At 33.6% G+C, this 23,883-nt stretch overlaps 1 protein-coding gene and 1 non-coding gene across 2 annotated transcripts; one reads left to right on the top strand and one right to left on the bottom strand.

Moving 5' to 3' along the window:
* The first annotated feature begins 14,924 nt into the window (after positions 1–14,924).
* On the top strand, positions 14,925–15,031 carry LOC133031612 (small nucleolar RNA R71). The gene has a single exon (XR_009684715.1). It is a non-coding gene; the product is annotated as a small nucleolar RNA R71 (small nucleolar RNA).
* Positions 15,032–20,389: 5,358 nt separating this feature from the next.
* Positions 20,390–20,992, bottom strand: LOC133031443 (uncharacterized mitochondrial protein AtMg00310-like). Its single transcript, XM_061104940.1, has one exon. It carries the CDS (start codon positions 20,990–20,992, stop codon positions 20,390–20,392), a length of 603 nt encoding a protein of 200 aa, XP_060960923.1.
* Positions 20,993–23,883: the final 2,891 nt, after the last annotated feature.

The following is a 23,883-nucleotide window of genomic DNA, read 5'->3' as shown; positions in this document are numbered from 1 at the left end:
TTTATTTAATTTTCATTTTTAAAATAACATTTAAAATTTAAAAATAGTTAGCAAATTTTTGAAATGATATTTAGGTTGGTTGAAACCTAATTTTTCAAAATTGTAGGTTTAATTTTAAATTTAATTTTTTTTTAATTTTCGAATTTTTTCAAATTCTTTTAAAATTTTCGAAATTTTTTTATTATTTAATTAATTATTTTCGAAATTATTTATTTAAAATTAAATAAATCCTACTTCCAACTATCCAGCTAACCTTGTTGAAGGAGTATGTGGTTTTAGCTTGTATGTAAGTTTTTAAAACCTATTATTACTTGATTACAAATAGCCATGGTTACCTTTTGCCAGATCTTATGATCTGATGGCTCCCTTGGTCAAGATAATAATTTGTAACAGGTATATTTACAATCTTCTTTCATCTGTGTATGACCTAGCAACATGATAGGACCCATCCAAAGTGTGCCTGTGTGAGCCTATGTGTTTAATTTTATTATAGATGCATATAGGTTAATGTTGCTAAAACAAATTATCATAGTTATTGATAGAATTTATTTAGGCCCATTTAGTTTTTGGGCCTATTCAATTAATAACAGTTGTTCTTATTAAGGTTAAATTCCTCTCTTTTAGGCCTTGTGTGAGAGTTGGGAGCCATAGAAGTGGGTACGACATACTGAACCCAGCACCCCCTCACATGAACCACCCCAATTGTGAAGGCCCATTTGCCTGATTTGAATAACTGTACTAGGTTAATTAAACTAGTTTAACCTAATAAAATTGATTAGCAACATAATTAATTTCATTTATTTTGAAATTAATTTAGAAAATCATAGTTTAAAGAATTTTATATTCTAAGCTAAACTATATGTATTTTCTTGTGTTTAATTAAATATAGAATTATAACCATCTAGATTCTTTCTGGAACTTAATTTAAATTTTTCATTAAATATTCCTATTTAAGTTGATATTTAGTTATCTTCAACTAACCAACTTAAATCTGAATATCTTTTGAATTCAAAAATTCAAAATTAAGTTGAGGAATTTTAGGCATTGGTTATTAAGATTCTTTAGATATTTTTTAAGTTAATATCTTTTCGAATATTAACTTAAAATGGAATATTTTCAAATTAAGTGGTTACAACTTAATTTTTGATATTTAATTAAATTTAAATTTGAAAAATATTTAAGTTCTAGATTTTTTCTAATACAACTTAAATTAGATATTTTTTCAAATTTTGTGGAAAAGATACTTAGTCAAATAAGCTATTTTCTAGATAGTTATTTCTAGACTACTTATTATTTCTAATATTAAATAGAAAAATATTATAAATTGTGAAATTAATTATTTAATTAATTTTGGTACAATTTATTTTAAGTATATTTTTCCTAGTATTAAACTAGAAATTAATAATTAAGCCTTCTCTACACTTAATTATTTATTTCTTGAATTTAATCCATTTAATTAATTTGAAAATTAAATATCTAAGTTGATTTTTACCATCATACTTAAATATTTCTTTTTCATGACATTTAATTAAATAGAAAATTATTTTTAGTTGAAATTTATTTTTTCAACTAAATTTAAATAATTTTCAAAATATATTTTTTCTTTATTTTATTAATCAATTTTCGAAATTGCATTTCTTAAATGCTAGAATTTCGAATTTTATCTTGAAAAATAGATTAAGTTGTAAATTAATTATTTATTTTAATTAATTCTTGGATCAACTTAAATCAATGATTTTTTCAATTATTGATTAATTTAAAATAAATTGAATTAAAGTATATTATTAGAAATTGAATTAATTAGTCAAAGGAAAATCTAGATAGGTGATATTTTTGCTTGAAGTATTTTTCTAGTGTATTTAATTAAATAGAAAATTAATATTTAAGTTGATTTTCATCATCATACTTAAATATTTAAATTTTTCTTATATATTTAATTAAATAGGAAAATTATATTTTTTTGTTGTAAATTAATTTTATTAATTAATTTTGGGCCAACATTAAATTAGAATAATTTTTCCAGGATTTATTTTTTATTTTAATATGCATTTTTCGAAAATTGTATTCTTATATATACTTTAATTTTTCGAAATGCAATACATATTTATAGAAAATTAAATTTGAGTTGTAAATTAATTTAAATTAATTTTGTAACAACTTAAATTGAATATTTTTCTAAATATTTATTGGAAATTATTACTAAGATGGAAATAATTCATATTATTTCATATCCATCTAAGTAAAATTTATAAATATTAAATTAAAATTTATATTTAGAATTTTTCATTCTAAATTGGAAATTTTAATTAAATAAATATATATTTTAAATAAATAGAATAAATAAAGAGAATAAAAGAAAATACAACTCTTTTTAAATAATGAGCTTTATTATCAAGAGACATTCGATCTCCATTGTGGGTTTTACACCGCGTTTGTTTTAGTGAGTAATCCTCCCTAATGAAGGAACGTTCATTAGCAATTTCGCACTGTTTAACCTCGCATGATAAGTAGTTTGTAAGTGTTTTGTATGGTATGGATCACCCTAATGGTGGCGACCATACTTGACTTGCAAATTATGAAACAATGGTGGAAGCTCATAAGATAGAATTGCCTTGACTCTCGCCTAAACGGGACAACGCTGAATTCCAATCTTGATTGAATAAAAGGTTGCTAGAATGTTTAACATTTTAGACGAGCTGACAACTCTATTCAATGAATGGTAGCTTTGACTCTCGCCTAAACGGGACACTGATATCAGTTTGTTGAAAACCTTGGAAATTATTTAGGATTGTATGTTTTAGTATTTTCACTTGTCATTCCTACTTGCTATATGCTTATAATTTCTGAATTGTGTATGAATTTATATTGAACCATGTTATTTTCTGTTATTAAGTTGTAGTTTAATTTCGAATCTTCATTGTTGGTCTAACTTGGCTTGTTTATCTAATGAGATAAATCCCTAGTGGATTTTCACCATTAGACATACATAATAGTGTTAGATCTCGAAAGATAAATATTGTATATGCGACATCTAGTTGTTCTTCAATAGATGACACCTTAGACTAGTATTTTTACAATATGAAACAAGAAGATTATATAAATAAGATTACTTTGACTTTCGCTAATCGAAGCATCGTTGGATTCTTATTTTAAACAAAATTATCCTAATTCCTCTTAGCTTATTCATTTCGAATTAGCTTTAAAAACATATCATTGGATGAATGGTCTATAAATCATTTCATGTCATTATATTTTCTCTTAAGAAATTAAATGACGCATATGATTATAATCCCGAAATTCTATTCCCAATTGATATAAATCCTCAATCTTAGAAATCTCCTACTTGTATGGGCAAATCTGACTTAGAGTTTGTATTAGTAGTGGTGGTCCAAGAAAGAATTACTCATTATATTTGGTTGAATTTAAGTCTTTGACTTTAATTTTAGAATCCAAACAGAAATTTTCTTATATTTCTAATTCCAGATACAATACAGTTACACTTTCTCAAGTGTTTAATATCCATCTTTTATTAATGGATTCAAACTGTATGGAATATGAGTTAGGTATTCTGTGACCAGGATCCACTTGCAGTATTCTAAGAACTCTTTGATGTAACTAAACCTATGTCATCAATAGACACTACCATTTTTTTTAATCTATGGCATTTGTATCTTGTTCATAGTGGATTTGACAAGATCAATCTCTGCAAAGAGTTAATATGTCTATATCCACTGAAAGTAAGTTCATCTCATTCGCAGAAGGATGTACATTCAGGGGTGGATATGAGTTTTTCGTTGTATTCTTAAAACGATCACTCTAGATTATACCTTATGCAAAGAAATTTGAAATGTATGAAAAATTTCATTAATTTCTAGCAACGGTTAAAGCCATTAAGGTAAGTGGTTAAAGATCTTGCGAACTGATAGGGGTGGAGAAATAGTTAGTAGATATGCAGTTCAAAGATCATTAAATTGATTTTTGAATTATATCCAAACTTACCTCCCCAGAAATTTCGAGTTGAATGTTGATGATTAGTTACTAGTCGTTGCCTAATTCCTTCTATGGTAATACAATTTCAGAATGATGTAATGGTTGTATACTTAATGTAAATCATTACTAGATTCATGGATGACCTAATCAAAATCTTAAGAAAAGCTAGAACTGTTAACCATGGTTTCTTAGCTATTCTAAGTGATTAGGGGTGGACCATCCCATTGTCAATAGATAAGAAAGTGTTTGTTCAAACAAATACTACTTTTCTAAGAAAATGACTAAGTCTGAAAAACAAGTAGCAAATAAAGGAGATATTTAATTCTTGATTCCAAAAGTGTTCTATCATCTTATATAACATATGATGATCTCACTGCCTCTGTTGTCTTGTCACAACCGAAGAGATCAATACCATTTAGTTTTCTTAGACATAATTCACGGTGTCTTGTCGTAGTGGGAGAGTTTCTAGGAACTCACCTTCTTATGACTTGGGAGACACTAGTGATTAAAATCCATTGTGAGTTTAAACAAGTAATGGATTGTCAAGATAAGAAACTAAGAAGAAAGCCAATAGAACTATGGTTTAATCCATTCACATGGAGTAACCTAAAGTTTTCTATTACAAGGACATAAAAGGAAATTTTCGTTTATAAGTCCATTCAATGGACTTAACAAAACTTCCTGTTCCTAGTATTATAGGTTTGAGTTTATCTAGACCTATGGCTTGTGGTATACCTGGTAATTACTTACTCCAATGCAAGCAGCTTACTTTAGTAAGATGCTGAAGCATTTTCTTTTGAATGGAAATCTATAGAAGCTTCACAACTTCTTAGGCATAGATTTTATTTATCTAAGGAAAAGTCTCTACTATTCCAGAAAAGATAAAGCCATGAAAGAATTTCTTAAATCAACAGTGAGAGGTCTTAGATATGCTTTTGTATGCCTTAGACCAGACACCTGCTGTTGAGTGGGAGTAATGAGTAGGTATCAGATTAATCCAGGAGAAGAACATTGGAAGATAATCAAGTAAATCTTAAGATAAAGAAGAGGAACTATATGTTAGTCTATAAGGGTGTGTTTAAAACTCTTAGACTACACCATATCAGATTTCGAAATTTGCCTTTGTGCTAGAAAATCTTTCTGATAAGATGGTGATTACTCTGGGGGTGGAATAGTGATTTTGGAGAAGTGTAAAAACCTATCTGAAGTCTCTAGGTCTACCAGAGAGGGACTGAATGTTAAAGCTGCAGGAAAGGTACTTATTCAGTCTAAGGAAAGTTCTATACATCTTTGGCACCATTCCAAATTGCCTTAAACTACTAGTGTTAATTTCCTGATTAACCAAAAGTAGTTGCCAAAGGTATAGAATCCAGTATCCCAAGAGAGTAGACATATAGAGAGGAATTTCACATTATCAATGATTTTGTGATTAAGGAAGAGTAATGGTGGAGAAAAGGTTGTGGTTAATTCAACCTTTCAGATCCTATTACGAGGAGTTTACTACTACTACACTTGATTTGTATATCAAGGTGTTGAGATTATTTGAAACGCACTTTTTGTTTTATATTAGTGCAAGTGGGAGTTTGTTGGGTTTTATGCCCTAAATAAAACTCATTTCAATATAATCAGATTTACTTATTAATATAGATCAGAAACAACATTTAATGTTGCATGGTTTACATGATTTAATTCATGATTATATGTACATAATGTATAGATTCATCTGAAACCCTTTTCACATACTTGATCCTGTTTATTGTGCCGTCAACACATTGGAAAGTAAACATGACTATGTGAATAAAGTTTCCTAGATTTATCAGACATAGGGTTTTACTGATATGATAATCTACAACAGAGTTTACTTGCATTTGGAGAAGTGCTATGTTCTTTCCAGAGCATTGGTTAAAGTAAAGCTCAGGTTGGATGCATGGAGTATGCATCGGAAGGGACCGATATTGAACTTTGACTTAGATTTATTAAACTTACCGTAATATCTATTCAAGTCAATATCGCCTAGTTGATCCTAGATCAAATGTTCTTAATCCTGTTATGATTAGGCTCAATCTCGAGAGGCTATTCGTGTTCTTTGATTTGTTAGTTAAGCCTACTTTTAGGTCAGGGTGATACGTACATTTTGGGAACACGGTAGTGCAATTGAGTGGGAGCGCTAGCATAAACATGGAATCTATAGCTTCTATCTGGCGAATAGTAAGCAAAGGATGATCTCCTTCGAGCTTGACCAAACGAACATAAATGGTGGAGTACTCATTTCACATAAGCTGAAATATCATTTATACGGGGTCAAGTGTTTTAAGGAATAAATACATTGTAGGGTGTAACGGTAATTTAATCCCTTTACAGTGTAGATCATTCATATAGAGGATCATTGATCACATTAGGATTATAACAATGGATAACTAATGATGTGTCTATATGGTAGAACATATAGAGCATTCTATATACTGAGAGTGCAATTCTAAGTTCTATGCGTGGATTCAACGAAGAATTAATAAGTTAGTGAATTTTAGTGCTAAATTCTTGATCTACTTATAGGAAGCTCGGTTACATAGACCCATGGTCCCCCCACTAGTTGAGATAATATTGCTTGTAAGACTCATGTAATTGGTTTTGATTAATCAATTATAATTCTCAAATTAGACTATGTCTATTTGTAAATTTTTCACTAAGTAAGGGCGAAATTGTAAAGAAAGAGTTTATAGGGGCATATTTGTTAATTATGATACTTTGTATGGTTCAATTAATAAATATGATAAATGATAATATTATTTAATAATTATTTATAGTTATTAAATAGTTAGAATTGGCATTTAAATGTTTGAATTAGGAAATTGGCATTTTTGAGAAAATCAGATACAAAAGGTGTTAAAATTGCAAAATTGCAAAAAAAAAAAAAACAAGGCCCAATCCACTAAGTATATGGCCGGCCACCTTTGTAGGTATTTTAAATTGATTTTTTCATTATTTTAATGCCATATAATTCAAATCTAACCCTAGTGGAATGCTATAAATAGATAGTGAAGGCTTCAGAAAAATAAGACTTTTCTTCTAACACTTTCTGAATCAGAAAAACTGAGCCTTTTCTCTCCCTATCTTTAGCTGCCACTTCTTCTTTCTCTTCTCTCTTGAATTTCGAAAAATCTTAGTGTGAGAGTAGTGCCCACACACAGCAAGTGATACCTCAATCATAGTGAGGAAGATCGTGAAGAAAGATCATCAGCAAAGGAGTTTCAGCATCAAAGATTCAGAGAAAGAGATCCAGGTTCAGATATTGATAATGCTCTGCTACAGAAAGGAATCAAGGGCTAGATATCTGAACGGAAGGAGTCATTATATTCCGCTGCACCCAATGTAAGGTTTCCTAAACTTTATATGTGTTTATTTCATCGTTTTAGAAAGTTCATATTTAGGATGTTAATAAACATACTTGTGAGTAGATCTAAGATCCTGGTAAAATAATTTCCAACAATTAATTGCCCTGTTGGATGCCAAGTGTGAGAATAACATAAGGCAGGGTAGGTTACCTCATGTCTGATCAACATGAGAGAATAGTTGATTATCGTATGTGAGTATAATGTGCGGTATGAGACTTGATGTGTACAACATGCGCATGTGAGAACAACATGCGTTGTGGACATATTTATGGAATGTGAATTACTGTTGATTAATATTAAAGAGCAAATTATGTCAAGTAACTAGTTAGGAGGGTTATGTCCTACATAGCTCTTCTTACTGGGCATTAGCTCACGGGTACTCTGTGTGCAGGTAAGGGTAAGGCTAAGCAGTGAGAATGAAGAGCTCGAGGCGTGGACCGCATGTTAGGGGGCTGGCACAGTATTTTGCTTTTAATGTTTTTTTTTTAACTGCTAAACATTTTTGAACTATTATTTTGACTTAACTAGTTCTTATTTAAGTTTACAGTACTAAAAGAATTTTGTTTTAAACAATGAGATCTCATGCTTGGATATTTTTCAATAAAGAAGTATTTGTTTGTCTTTATCTTATTAAATTATTTTATACGGACTATCCTATGTGACATCTCGGGAAATCGGGGTGTTACAGGACTTATATCTGATAGCAATTCCTCTAGAACAACTTTACTTTTCGGTTTGTAGTCTTTAATATAGTTCTCTTCAAGGAAAGTAGCATTTGTAGAAACAAACACTTTGTTATCCTTGTGACTATAAAATAGTCCACCCCTAGTCTCTTTAGAATTTCCGACAAACATGCATACTTCGGTACGTGATTCAAGTTTGCCTTCTTTCTTTCTTAAGACATGAGCAAGGCACCCCCAAATTCTGTAATGGCGTAAACTAGGTGTACGACCATTCCAAAGTTCGACGGGTGTCTTAGGGACTGCTTTAGATAGAACAACATGATGTCATTTGCCATCAGTATAGCATATCCCCAGAAGGATGTAGACAGAGTTGAATAACTCTGCATAGACCTAACCGTTTCCAAAAGAGTGCGATTTCTTCTTTCTGCAACTCCATTTTTTTGTGGAGTGCCTGGGGCAGTGTATTGGGATTCAATTCCAAGTTCAATTTAAATGATCTTTGAACTGCATATCCATATATTCTCCACCCCTATCAGTTCGCAAGATCTTTAATGATTTACCTAATTAGTTTTGGGCCAAAGCATGAAACTCCTGAAACTTTTCAAACGTTTCAGATTTCTTTTGCATTAGGTAAAGAAAACTATATCTAGAGAAATCGTCAATGAAAGTGACAAAATACTCATAACCACCTCGGGCTTTGACATTCAAAGGTCCGCAGACATCGGAATGCACTGACCCTAGAGGGATTTTGGCACGCTCTCCCTTTGCAGAGAAAGAACGTTTAGTCATTTTTCCTTCTAGGCAAGACTCGCATACTGGCAGTTCACCTAAGACGACATTTTTCAATGGACTGCCTTTCGTTAGCCTATTGAGTCTATCAAAGCCTATATGACCTAAACGTAAATGCCATAGATAAGTTTAATCATCATTATCAATCTCTTTTCTTTTGAGGTTTCTAGGTTTATCTACATTGAAAAGTTCACTATTAAGTGAGATTTGTGTATTCGGTCTTAAAACATAAAGCCCTTGTTCCATTGTAGCAACACATATTTGAAATCCATTACGAGAAATTGAACAATTTGTACTCGAAAAATTCAATATATAAGATTGTGTTTGCAAACATGAGACACTAATCAAGTTTCTACTAAAGTTTGGAATAAATAAAACATTTTCTAAAATTAAAAATCTTTGTTGAAACTTGATGCGGGCTTTTCCTCTAGCTTTGACCGACACTAATTCGCCATTGCCAACTTTAAGCTTTAACTCTCCTGGAAGCAGACTTTCCCAAGTTTCAAGCAACTCCAGTGAAGAACATACATGGTTAGTAGACCCAGAATCAACAATCCAGACGGATTTGTCGTTCTCTAAAACACATGATTCAAAGACAAAAGCATTACCTTCGTTTGAATTGTTTAGAAGCCTGGGACATTGTTCTTCTTGATGTCCCTTTCCATTACCATTCGAACATAGAAGATTATGTCTGATAATTGTACTTGAAGAAGCAGCTTTGCTAGATCCTTCATACCTAGTCCTTTTCCTCTGATTATGAATTGCAAACCCAGGGGAACCCATTGCAATCAGATTCCGTTCATGGGCTCGTAATTCTGCTTCGAGCTTGTCCATGTCGGAGGAGTTGGAATTGTTGATCATGTAAGAGATAACAAATTCATTATACTCAGGAGGAAGACTATTAAGGATGAGTTGGACCCAGTGTTCTCTTGATAAATCAATTCCTAGTAGATTTGCCTTTTGGAACTTCAGATTCATCATCAACAGGTGCGAATTTATGCAACTACCAGGATGCATTTTCACATTATAGAGTTCTTTTGCTAAGATATTAACTAGGAGAGGATCGGGGTGAGGGTTATTCATAATGACACTACAACACATCAATAAAACAGAAGTAAGGTTTTGGTTCATAAATTCATACACAGTTCAGAAAATAACAAATAATCACATATGTTATAGAAATACTAAATCTAACATAGTTTATTTTTCAAGGTTTTTCAACAAACTGATACAGTGTCCCGTTTAGGCGAGAGTCAAAGCATCATCCATTGAATAGAGTTGTCAGCTCATCTAAAATGATAACCATTCTAGCAACCTTTTATTCGATCAAGATTGGAATTCAGCGTTGTCCCGTTTAGGCGAGAGTCAAGGCAATTCTATCTTATGAGCTTCCGCTATTATTTCATAATTTGCAAGTCAAGTATGGTCGCCACCATTAGGGCGATCCATACCATACAAAACACTTACAAACTACTTATCTTTCGAGATTAAACGGTGCGAAATTGCTAATAAACGTTTCTCCATTAGGGAGGATTACTCACTAAAACAAACGCGGTGTAAAACCAACAATGGAGATCGAATGTCTCTTGATTAAAAGCTCATTATTTTAAAAAAAAAATATATGTATTTTGTATAATCATTTTATTCGATATTATAATAATGAAAAATTACAAATTAAAGTTAGTTTAAATAAAAAAATCAACTTTAATTAATTTTCAATTATTATTTAATTCGAAAAATAAATTCGAATAAATATCAAACAAGTTCGATAATATAAAAATGAAAAATTACAAATCAAAGTTAGTTTAAATAAAAAATCAACTTTAATTAAATTTCAATTATTAATTAAATTCGAAAAATAAATTTGAATATTAAATGGAACAAATTTGAAAATATCTTGTTTAAGTTGTTTTAGAAGAATCTAAAAAATCAACTTAAATATCTTTCAAATCAGATTTAATTAATTTAAAATTAAGTTGTAACCACTTAATTTGAAAATATTCCATTTTAAGTTAATATTCGAAAAGATATTAACTTAAAAAAATATCTAAAATATTCCATTTTAAGTTAATATTCCAAAAGATATTAACTTAAAAAATATCTAAAGAATCTTAATAACCAATGCCTAAAATTCCTCAACTTAATTTTGAAATTTTAAATTCAAAAGATATTTAGATTTAAGTTTGTTAGTTGTAGATAACTAAATATCAACTTTAATAGGAATATTTAATGAAAAATTTAAATTAAGCTTCAGAAGAATCTAGATGGTTATAATTCTATATTTAATTAAATACAAGAAAATACATATAGTTTAGCTTAGAATATAAAATTCTTTAAACTATGGTTTTCTTAAATTAATTTCAAAATAAATGAAATTAATTATGTGCTAATCAATTTTATTAGGTTAAACTAATGTAATTAACCTAGTATAGTTATTCAAATCAGGCAAATGGGCATTCACAATTGGGGTGGTTCATGTGAGGGGGTGCTGGGTTCAGTATGTCGTACCCACTACTATGGCTCCCAACTCTCACACAAGGCCCAAAAGTGAGGAATTTAACCTTAAAATGAACAACTGTTATTAATTGAATAGGCCCAAAAACTAAATGGGCCTAAATAAAATCTATCAAGAACTATGACATTTTATTTAGCAACAGCAACCTATATGCATCTATAATGAAATTAAACACATAGGCTCACACAGGCACACTTTGGATGGGTCCTATCATGTTGCTAGGTCATACACAGATGAAAGAAGATTGTCAATATACCTGTTACAAATTATTTACTTGACCAAGGGAGCCATGAGTTAAAATCAGATCATTGGATCTGTCAACAAGTTAACCATGGCTACTTGCAATCAAGCAATAATAGGTTTTAAGAACTTACACACAAGCTAAAACATATACTCCTGCAACAAGGTTAGCTGGATAGGTGGATGTAGGATTTATTTAATTTTAAATTAAATAATTTCGAAAAAATAATTAATTAAATAGAAAAAATATTTTCGAAATTTTTCAAAAAAAATTTGAAAAATTCGAAATTAAAAAAAAAATTAAATTTAAAATTAAACCTACAATTTTGAAAAATTAGGTTTCAACCAACCTAAATATCATTTTAAAATTTGCAAACTACTTTTAAAAATTAAATGTTATTTTATAAATAAAAATTAAATAAAAAATTAAAAAAAGATAAATGAATATCTCTTTCAGATTTTAAATATAATTTAAATAAATAAAATAACAAAATTTAAAAGTTAGTAAAATATCTTACATCTATTTAAAATTACATGATTATAGTTATCTTATTTTAAATTTAAATAAGGTCAAATTATTTAAAAAAAAATTAATTTAAAAAATAAAAGTCTGACCTTAAATTTAAAAAATAAGATAAGATATAATCAAATTTAAAAATAAGATAGATAATTAAGCAAAAAAGATAGATATTGACTATTTCAAATTCAAATTACAATAATATCATGAATTAAATTTAAAAAATATCAAATTAATTCATTATGATAATTAGAGTTGAATTAGGAATAGTAAATATATAAATACAGAACTACACAAAAAATCGGAAGTTAAATCCATGAAAAAGCATGAAAAATCGAAGAAAAACGAAAAAATTGCGAGCTGTACGGACAGTATGCATTGCATATTGTCCGCGCGCGCAATTAGGGGTGCATGGGCGAGAGAACTCAGCGCAAGAGGCTGCCAGCAGCCTCTCCGCGCCCGGAGCCCAGGAATTCAGACAAAATCCTTGTCTGTGCGCGTGCTGTCCGAGGGACAAGCCTCGTGCGCGCGCGCGTGTCCCTGTTGCTCAACCCCGATTTTTCTGAAACTTCAAAAAATCATAACTAATTCAAATTAAATCGAAATTGAGTTCTGTAAAAAAGTAACTTGCTTAATTTTTTCCATACTATCCAATAAAAATAATTTCAGCAACATATATTCAATTATTTTTCACGAAAATTCACAAACATCAATCAATCATCGAATAACACTCAATACAACATGATACCATCCAAAACATCAAACAATCGTTTTAAAGTCAAAATTTCTTGCAAGAAAATCAATTACCATGGCTCTGAGGCCAGTTGTTGGAAATTATTTTACCAAGATCTTTGATCTACTCACAAGTATGTTGATTAACACCCTAAATATGAACTTTCTAAAACGATGAAATAAACACGTATAAAGTTTAGGAAACCATACATTCGGAATTAAATGAATCCTTCCCTTCAGATCTCTAACCCTTGTATCCTTTCTGTAGTAGAGTATTATCAAGATCTGAACCTGGATCTCTTTCTCTGAATCTTTGATGCTGAAACTCCTTTGCTGATGATCTTTCTTCACGATCTTCCTCACTATGATTGAGGTATTGCTTGCTGTGTGTGGGCACTAATCTAATCACTAACGGGTTTCGAAATTATCAAGGAAGAAGAGAGAGAGAGGGTGGCGGCCAAGGTAGAGAGAGAAAGGCTCATGTTTTCTGAATCAGAAGTGTAATTTTCCTGAAGCCTTCACTACCTATTTATAGCATTCCACTAGGGTTAGGTTTGAATTATTTGGCATTAAAATAATGAAAATATCAGTTTAAATTACCTTCAAAAGTGGCCGGCCATGGCTTATTGGGTTTGGGCCTTGCTTTTTGCAATTTTGCAGTTTTAACACTTTTGTATCTAATTTTCTCAAAAATGCCAATTTTCTAATTCAACCATTTAAATGCCAATTCTAACTATTTAATAACTATACATAATTATTAAATAATATTGTCATTTATCATATTTATTAATTGAACCATACAAAGTATCATAATTAATAAATATGCCCCTAACAACTCTTTCTTTACAATTTCGCCCTTACATAGTGAAAATTTCACAAATAGACATAGTCTAATTTGAGAATTATAATTGATTAATCAAAACCAATTACATGAGTCTTACAAACAATATTATCTCAACTAGTGCGGGGACCATGGGTCTATATAACCGAGCTTCCAATAAGTAGATCAAGAATTTAGCACTAAAATTCACTAACTTATTAATTCTTCGTTGAATCCACGCATAGAACTTAGAATTGCACTCTCAGTATATAGAATGCTCTATATGTTCCACCATATAGACGCATCATTAGTTATCCATTGTTATAATCCTAATTTGATCAATGATCCTCTATATGAATGATCTACACTGTAAAGGGATTATATTACCGTAACACCCTACTATGTATTTTATCCTTAAAACACTTGACCCCGTATAAATGATATTTCAGCTTATGTGAAATGAGTACTCCACCATTTATGTTCGTTTGGTCAAGCTCGAAGGAGATCATCCTTTGCTTACTATTCGTCAGATAGAAGCTATAGATTCAATGGTTGTACCACATCACGCCCATCATAATTCTTTCCACTCCTCAAGGAAATTGCTTTACATTGCTCTTTTCCTTTTGCCTCACTAGTGCTAGGTGAATTTCCTTGAGCTTGTTTTGCCACTTGAGTAGCCAATTATTCCATTTGAGTTTCTAGAGTTTTAATAGGGGCTCTAGTTTCCATCATGAATTGGAGCAACAAATCAGCTTGGATAGTGGAGCCTCCACTAGGACTTTGTTGTTGCAGCTGTTGTTGGTTTTGTTGGGGCTGGTTTCTCTGCTGGTAGAACCCCTGTTGGTTGTGCCCATAATTATTGTTTTGGGAATAGTTTCCAATGGCTTTTGCTTTATCCATTGGTAAACTGTTCACATCCACCGGACATTCCTCATAGGGGTGAGGACCTCCACATAGCTCACAGACCAACTGAGCTTGTTTTACTTGAACAGCTATCAGTTTTGTCAGGGCCTCTACCTGGGCCGTTAGTTTTGTGATGGCATCCACCTCTAGCACACTAGCTACCTTCTTAGTTTGACTTCTTTCAGTTGACCACTACAGATTATTCAGGGCCATCTCCTCCAACAGATCATAAGCCTCATTTGCACTTTTCCTCATGAATGCTCCACCAGCTGCAGCATCTACGAGTGTTCTGGTGTTACCAACCAACCCATTATAAAAATTGTGAACCAGCATCCACTTCTCGATACCATGGTGAGGACACTTTCTGATTAAATCCTTAAACCTCTCCCAAGACTCATGGAGAGACTCATTCTCTTGTTGACAGAAATTGTTAATCTCTCCTCGCAGCTTAGCAGATTTTGCTGGGGGAAAGAACTTAGACAGAAATTTAGTAGCCAAATCATCCCATGTAGCAATAGAATTGGGTGGTAAGGAGATGAACCAAATTTTGGCTCTTTCTCTGAGTGAGAAAGGAAACAGTCTCAATCGGATGGCGTCATCACTAACCCCATTTACTTTGAAAGTCTGGCACAACTTTGTGAAGTTTGATTGATGCTGATTGGGATCTTCAGAAGGGAGTCCACCAAACTTGACTGAAGACTGCACCATTTGGAGTATGGCAAGCTTGATTTCAAAGTTGTTAGCCTCCACTGTCGGTGGCCTGATACATGACTGAGCCCCTGTGAGAGTAGGGAGAATATAATCTCTCAAGCTACGGCCATTAGCTTGATCTTCAACGGCACCTCCATTATTAGCATTATTAGCGTTTTTAGCCATGATTTCTGGTGTTTCAGCAGTTGCTGAAACTCTTTCTTGCCTCTTGTTCTTTCTGTTTCTCCTACAAGTTTTCTCGATTTCAGGATCAACTGGTAATATGACTGCTTGTCCTTGACGGCGCATACACTTAGGATTCCTGAAATAGAGAAAGAAAATATTGCAAGGAAAAGATTAGTAATTAGCGAGAAAAATAAACCAAAGTAGAAGTTAGTATAATTTTGTGTAATATTAATCTTTATACAATTCCCCGGCAACGGCGCCAAAAACTTGTTGCGAAAATTATTAATTACTACGCAAGTGCACGCAATCAAGTAGTATGCTCACGCAAGTGAGGTCGAACCACAGGGAATTGGATTAATTACTACTAAACTATACTTATAATTCTATTTGGCAAATCAAAAGTATTTATGACTGAAAAAGGAAGAAAGAAATTCAAGAAACTTAAAGAAACAAGTGAATATTAATCAAGATGAGAGAATAGGGAGACCAATCCTGTTGTTAAGTTACCAATGTTAATGTCTGATTGCTATCCTTCTCTTGAAGTGAATGACAGATTATAAATTAACCTAGCTCTTTTCAAATCTTCTAGGTTCTAAATCTCATGCTCTCTAATTAATCTCTTAATTAAACTAACATGAAATCAGCATTAAGCAATAATCTAAATGTCACAAAGGCTATGTAAATACTTTCGTTTCACATCAAAACCTAGACTATCCAATTTTAGCATTCTCAATTCTCACTTTTCAGATTTCGAATTGAGATCATAAAACATGTAAAAGGTGATCAATCTTGCACATGGAAATTAAACACAAATATGAATAGTGTTCACAATCAAGATGGAGGAATGGCAATTATTCATTAACTAGGAAAAACTTAAACAACATTCATCATTCTCCCTAAATAGGAGTTTAGTTCAAAACATCCATAATCAAATCCATAATTAACATTGAAACAGAAAATAGCATAGAAAAATTAAAGAGAAGAGAAAGAACTAGTTTAAGCAATTGATTCAGGTCGCCACAAGCCACTCTTCTAGCCTCCCCCTTTGTTTCTAGGGCTCCAAATCTGAATCAACCCTAATTTTCACGAGCTCTCTCTATTTAAAACAAGTCTCATCTTTAAAATTCGTGAAATTACGAAATTGCCCAAATATCCCGTCACTGGGGTCCCCGTCGCGACTGGCAATGCCTCCGTCGCGATGGGGTTAAGCATCGAATTCTTGAAAAAGTTTATGCCAGTTCCCGTCGCGACTGGCATGTTCCCCGTCGCGACTGGAACAGGCAGCGACACAATATTTGGTTTTTCTTCTCGATTCTTTCACCACGCGTCTTCAATTCTTGTACATACTTTCTTTAAACACGTAAGGACCTGAAACAAAAGAATCAAGCGTAAAATAGCCCTAAAACTAGAAACAAAGAGTGAAAACTAACTAAAAATATAACCCGAAACTTAGACTAATTTTAGCATAACAAGGGTATACTGTCTTATTTGAAAGTGATCAATGTTATGTACTTAATGATGATAATGAATGTATTTTGCAAGGTTTTCGATCCAATGATAATTGTTATACCTTAACTCCTGTGTTTACTTGTCATTCTGCCATCAACAACACCACGGATTTGTGGCATGCCAAGCTTAGACATATTAATTATAAAAATCTAAAAAATTGTCAAATGCAGGTATTGTTCTGTTGGAAATTATTTTACCAGGATCTTAGATCTACTCAGAAGTATGTTGATTAACACCCTAAATATGAACTTTCTAAAACGATGAAATAAACACGTATAAAGTTTAGGAAACCTTACATTGGGTGCAGCGGAATTAAATGACTCCTTCCGTTCAGATCTCTAACCCTTGTATCCTTTCTGTAGCAGAGTATTATCAAGATCTGAACCTGGATCTCTTTCTCTGAATCTTTGATGCTGAAACTCCTTTGCTGATGATCTTTCTTCACGATCTTCCTCACTATGATTGAGGTATTGCTTGTTGTGTGTGGGCACTACTCTAATCACTAAGGGGTTTCGAAATTATCAAGAAAGAAGAGAGAGAGAGAGAGGGTGGTGGCCAAGGTAGAATTATTTATAGCATTGCAACTCTTATTCTTTGACTGTTGTGTCTCCAACAACGCTTCCCACGGCTCTCAATGAAAGCACCAAAATATTGATCGAGATTTTCGGCAACCGATTAAATGAGATAATGATGAGAGCTTTAGGATAATTAATGCAAATGATTTTTACGTGGTTCGGGCATTAATGACCCGTAGTCCACGAGTCTTTGTTATTAATGAGAGTCCTTATACAGAGAATGTTCTTGGTGAGTTTTTTTTTCTCTCTCTCTCCCTTTTTCGTTCCCTTTCCCATTTTGTTCAGGGGTATTTATAGAAATTGGTAGGGAAGATTCAAAAAGGGATAACTTATCTTTGAGTGCTAGCAATGTATGAGCACAAGTTCATAAAAGGTACAAAATAGGGCATACATAACCTATACTGTAGGTGTCTTAGGGATTAGGTGAGATTAATCTTTATCCTTCCTTAATTGATGTGATTCTTCATAATGGAGCTGTCACTAGCCCTTTTGATTACCGTGTAATTGTTGTAAACGAGGCTTACGTTGTCTGACATGTCCTCTGATGGGCGTTCCAAGACGTTTTCCCCATGCTGCATTAAATGCGAGGTGATTGTTCGAGTATGTCCTCCTCTTCTTGGAGATGCTTTATCATATGTTTAGCTCCCGGAGAAGAAGGGCATGCTTTTTGTACTTCTCCGAGGGCTCACTTCCCGAACTACTAGGGGTGTTCGCGGTGCGGGTGGTGCGGTTTTTGACTAATTTTTCAAACCAACCCGCACATGCGGTTTTTTCAATTTCCCAAACCGCTCCCGCACCGCGAAACTAAAAAACTGCAAAAATCGCATCGTAAAAAATAGTGCGGTGCGGTGTGGTTTTTGTAGTTTTTACGGTTTGGACTATCACTAAATAATTAAACTATCACAAATACAACAAAGCTTGAGCAATACTTATCAAAAATACCATAAGGCTTGAAAATAAATATGAAAAAAAGTTTCAAGTTTACACAATACAATAATTAGTGGGCTTAGGTTGGGCCTTCACATATTAAACCTAAATAAATATAAAAATTTGTATTTTTATAGTATGCGGTGCGGTGCTGTTTGAACCGCATATTAACAATTGAAAACCGCAAACCGCACCGAGCGGTTTAGGAAAAATTCAAACCGCGACCGCTCCGCAAAGAATTTCAAACTGATTTTTTTTGCGGTGTGGTACGGTGCAGGCGGTTTGGGCAGTTTAAGCGGTTTGATGAACACCCCTACGAACTACACTTGTTTGCCTATATATGTCTCAGTTAATTCTTGAGTGAGGTGTCTTTTTGGTCTACGTGTCATATGTAGTCGTGGCTACGTATTTTGGAAAAAACCCGGGACAACAGTAACTAATATATATTCTTAACATATACTAATTAGTATATACAATTTCAAATATCTATCTATTAGTATATATTATTTGTTAGTATTGATTACTTATTATTTGTTAATAATATTTATTAATATATCTACCAAATGAGAATATCAAAAGTGTAAAAAATATAATAAAAAATGAATATTATATTTCACATACTAATTAGTAAAATAAATAAATAAATAAATATGAAAGTTATCTATTTCAAAAAAATAAATACTAATATAAATAATTTATACTATAATAAGAAAATACATAAGAGAATAAGTTATACATATTTATATGTAAAGGCATATTTATGTTTTTTTTTTTTTTATTGAGAGGGAAGACCCAAAGAAAATTACAAAGGTAAAGGGTATGGGTCTTGACTATTCCAACACCATGTGTTATCTAATCCTAATGCCATCTGGGCTAAATTATGAGCACCTGTATTCCCTTGTCTACGTATATGATGAAGGGAAACAGTGGGAAGCGAAGATAACACCTGTCGAATAAAGTCGATAATAGCTCCATAGCTTGAGAGAATATTTTCATTTGATCTTAAATCAGTGACGAGACTTTTACAATCAACCTCGACATAGTGAATGTTAATGTGATTGTCTGAACACCATCGGAGGCCTTCTAGTAACGCCCAACCTTCAGCCACTTTTGGTGGCATCTGGCCCATACGACTGGAAGCCCTTGCTGCTATCACTTGTCCCGTAGAGTCACGGACAAGAGCCCCTATTCCTGTTTTACCCCAGTGGCTAGAGATAGCACCATCAACATTAAGCTTGAGGAAGCCAATAGGTGGGGGTGCCCATGTCTCTTCATTGCAATCTGTAGTTGGCTGTGGCCGGTTTTGATGTTGTTTCTATGATTCCTGATATAAGTCCAAGTATTCTTGGGCCTCTTGTTGAATTCGCTTTGAGTTTTCACATTGATTCCTGAAAACAAATGCATTCCTGCTATTCCAACACTTCCATAACATACATACAAATAGGTTAAAAGAGTCTGGTGGGAAATTCGCTGAATGTATAAAATGATATCTAGCATATGTAAGTGCTTTAAATCCTTCAACGTAGACATAAAAGACGTACCTGACCACACCTTTTTCATATCCTTACACTCAAACAAAGCATGTTGCACAGACTCGTTCTAAAGGTGACAACGAGGACAAATAGGAGAGTTAAGATAATTCCTACTGTAGAAATTTTCTGCAGTAGGAATAGATTTCTGAGAGAGTCTATAGATGAAGTGCGTAATTTTAGGAGGAATTTGAAGACTCCAGATGGAGTTCCACCAGCGTTTAAGGGTAGCAGTATTTGAAGAGGATGGTTGTGTCAAGTTTATGGACGTTTTTCGCCACATGGTAACCGGTCTTAACTGAATAATGACCTGAGGAGGTGTGCTACCAAAAGTAGGAGTCCATTTGGGTAATATCTGGTGGGGGAAGAGATAGTATGTCATCGATAATGTCCTAGGGGAAGTGGCTGCGCAACAATGGGATGTTCCAGTCTCCATTTGGAAGTTGCAAATCAGAGACATGGACAAGGTGACTTGGGAGGTGAGTTGGAAGAAAACGGTAGTTAGGGATCCAAGTGTCTTGTAAAATTTTAGTGGTGGTCCCGTTTCCAATCCTCTTACAAAGACCCTCTTTCAGAAGAGATTTACCCCAGTGAATGCTCTGCCAAACATAAGAGGGAGAATGCCCCAAAGATGAGTTTAAAAAGGTTGTTCGAGAGAAATACTTAGCCTTGAAGAGGTTGGTAAGCAAAGGTGACTGGTTGGTTTGGATTCTCCAAGCTTGTTTAGCTAACATGGCTTCATTAAAAGGCTTCAAAGATCTAAACCCCAGGCCCCCTATACTTTTTGCATTACATAAGGATTTCCAACTTTTCCAATGAAATATTCGTTCACCATTTTTAGCATCCCACCAAAAATTGGCCATTTCTTTTTCAACAAAACTGCAGAAGGAATCAGGGAGTTTAAAAACCGACATGGCATAAGTAGGAATGGCTTGAATCACAGCCTTGAGAAGAATTTCCTTGCCTCCTTTTGAAAGAAATTTACCTTGCCACATGGACAGGTAAGACCCGATTCAGTCTTTGAGGGAGTTGAAAGAAGAACTTTTCGATCGACCAAAACACTGACGCAAACCAAGGTACTTATCCATGTGGTTAGTGATGGGTATCTGCAAATAGTCTTGGATAAAGGTTTGGTATGTGAGGCTAGTATTCGGGGAAAAAGAGAGAGGATTTTTGGAAGTTTACAAGCTGACCCAAAATTTTCTGATACTGGTCCAGAGCCTCTTTAATAGCATTGCATGCCTCAATGTTCGAACGACAGAACAGGATGCTGTCATCCGCAAAGAGAAGATGGGAAATTTTAGGAGAAGTGCGAGTACTTTTGATACCGAAAGCATCGTCCGTGTGTTCCGCCTACTTTAGAATGGATGAGAGACCCTCAGCACACATGAGGAAGAGATATGGAGAGAGAGGATCACCCTGCCTGATACCTCAAGTAGGAGTCACGAGCCCCAGGGCTTGGCCATTGAGATTGAATTTGAAAGTAGCCGTGGTGATACATTTCATGATCAACGTGGTGAACTGGGGGGGGGAACCCAAACTTGACCATAATTTTAATTAGGAATCTCCATTCTACACGATCAAAAGCTTTAGCCATATCTAATTTGACAACCATCCAACTCACCCTGCCTTGTTTTTTGTTTTTTATGGAGTGCAAGATTTCCTGAGCCATGAGGATGTTGTCAGAGATGAGTCAGCCTTTGAGGAAGGCACTCTGATTAGGAAAAATCATAGGATTGAGGACTAGTTTAAGTCTATTAGCAAGGACCTTCGAGATAATCTTGTAAATCGTGGTGCAAAGGCTAATAGGTCGATAGTCCTTCAGAGTAGATGGCTTCTTTACCTTAGGAATCAAAGTGACAAGGGTGGTGTTAAATTGGGAGAGATGAGAGAGGTTGTTAAGAAAACTTAAAACAGCCTGAGTGACATCGTTGCCCCCAACACTCCAATTTATTTGATAGAATTGGTTATTAAAGCCATCCATTCCCGGGGCTTTATCAGGACCCATTTAGAAAAGAGCTTTCTTAACCTTAGAGGGAGAGAAAGCTTCATCAAGAATTTGATAGTGCACTGGATCAATCCTAGGGAAAGAGTTAGAGAGGCCAGCTTCAATATCAGTATCCTGAGGGCACTGTGAAGTAAACAGGTCAGAGTAGTAAGATTGAATGAGAGATAGGATGGAGTCTGAGTCATAAAAAATAATTCCATCCTCAGAGGTGAGAGAATCAATCATGTTACTTCGCTTCCTATTTGAAGCAGACTTGTGGAAAAAACGAGTATTCTTGTCTCCCAAGTTAAGCCATTGTATACGAGAACGCTGCTTCCAGTAGGTTTCTTCCTTGAACAAAAGAGAGTCAAGGTTAGCTTGGAGAGTCTTCTGACGAGAATAAGATTCAGGGGAATTATCCTCAGAACTCCTAGCCTGCTCAAAGTCTTTTTGGGCTTTTTTAATTCGGCTCTGGAACCCAAAGAAAGCCTTATTCTTCCAGTTTGAAAGGAATTTGGCACAACCAGATTGTTTGGACAGAAGGTTATTGGAAGGATCATCATTGGAAACGTTGGAGGACCAGGCATCTAATAGGACATCATTCCAGGTGGGCTCAGTAAGCCAGACATTTTTGAAAAGGAATCTCTTGTTCTTGTTTTTTTGGTTATGGGGATGATGGGTATGATCAAGAACAACTTGGATAGCCCTATGGTCAGAACCAAAGAAGTCAAGATGGTTGAGGCCACTACTAGGATGGTAAGAATGCCAGATGCTATTCCCCACAGCCCAGTCAAGGCGCTCAAGGGTGTTTCTAATACCCTGGATATTATTAATCCAAGTCATACGAGGATCATTAGGGTGTAAAGCCTGAAGATGAAAATTGTCCATAAGAGTACGAAAAAGAGTGGAGGGACCATTTCTAGAATTACCACTTGACTTATCATTCCAAGTTAAAAAGTCATTAAAATCACCCATCACAAACCAGGGAAGGGAAATACACGACAACCCAATCCTGGATAGGATTCTCCAAGTGTGAATCCTATTTCCAGGATGAGGGGCACCATAAAAAGCAGTGAAATTAAAACTAGAAAAAAAAAAGCAAACGAGATAAAATAGTGAATATGATTAGCAGAATAATTAGTAATATTTACATCAATGTTCGAGTTCCAAAAGAGAAAGAGTCCCCCACTAAGACCTATACGAGGAACTTCAAAACCAAAATCAAACCCGAGCTTAAACTTAAAACGATCAATAGAGTTCTTACACAACTTAGTTTCAATAACAAAAAGTAAAGAAGGCTTATACATCCTAACAATCAGGGAGAGGTTTCGAAATGCTCGATCACTCCCTAGTCCATGAGCATTCCAGCTGATGAAATTCATGTTGGGTTTTGTGCCCTAAATAAAACCCATTTCAATATAATCAGATTTACTTATTAATAAAGATCAAAAATAACATTTTGTGTTGCATGGTTCACATGATTTATTTCATGATTATATATATAATGTATGAATTCCATTTAAGTCCTGAACATATGAATTTGTTAACATTTTGTGTTGCATGGTTCACATGATTTATTTCATGATTATATTATATGTTCGAAATTTTATTCCCTGATTTGTCATAACACAGGATTTAGACTTACATGGTATAATCAGCGATAGGTATTCTTACACCTTGGAAAAGTGTTATGTCCTTTCTAGGACAATGGCAAAGTTTACCAGTATCGGATGTATGGAGTATACATCGGAAGGGACCGATATTGAACTTTGATTAGATATATTAGAATTTACCGTAATATCTATTCAATTCAATATCACCTATTGATCCTAGATCAAATGATCTTAATCCTGATATGATTAGGTTCAATCTCAAGAGTGTTATTCGTGTTCTTTGATT

The sequence above is a fragment of the Cannabis sativa genome, chromosome 9 (assembly GCF_029168945.1).
Source record: "Cannabis sativa cultivar Pink pepper isolate KNU-18-1 chromosome 9, ASM2916894v1, whole genome shotgun sequence".
NCBI lineage: Eukaryota > Viridiplantae > Streptophyta > Magnoliopsida > Rosales > Cannabaceae > Cannabis > Cannabis sativa.
The sequence above is the reverse complement of the archived record's forward strand: the minus strand, read 5'-3'. Positions and strand labels throughout refer to the sequence as shown.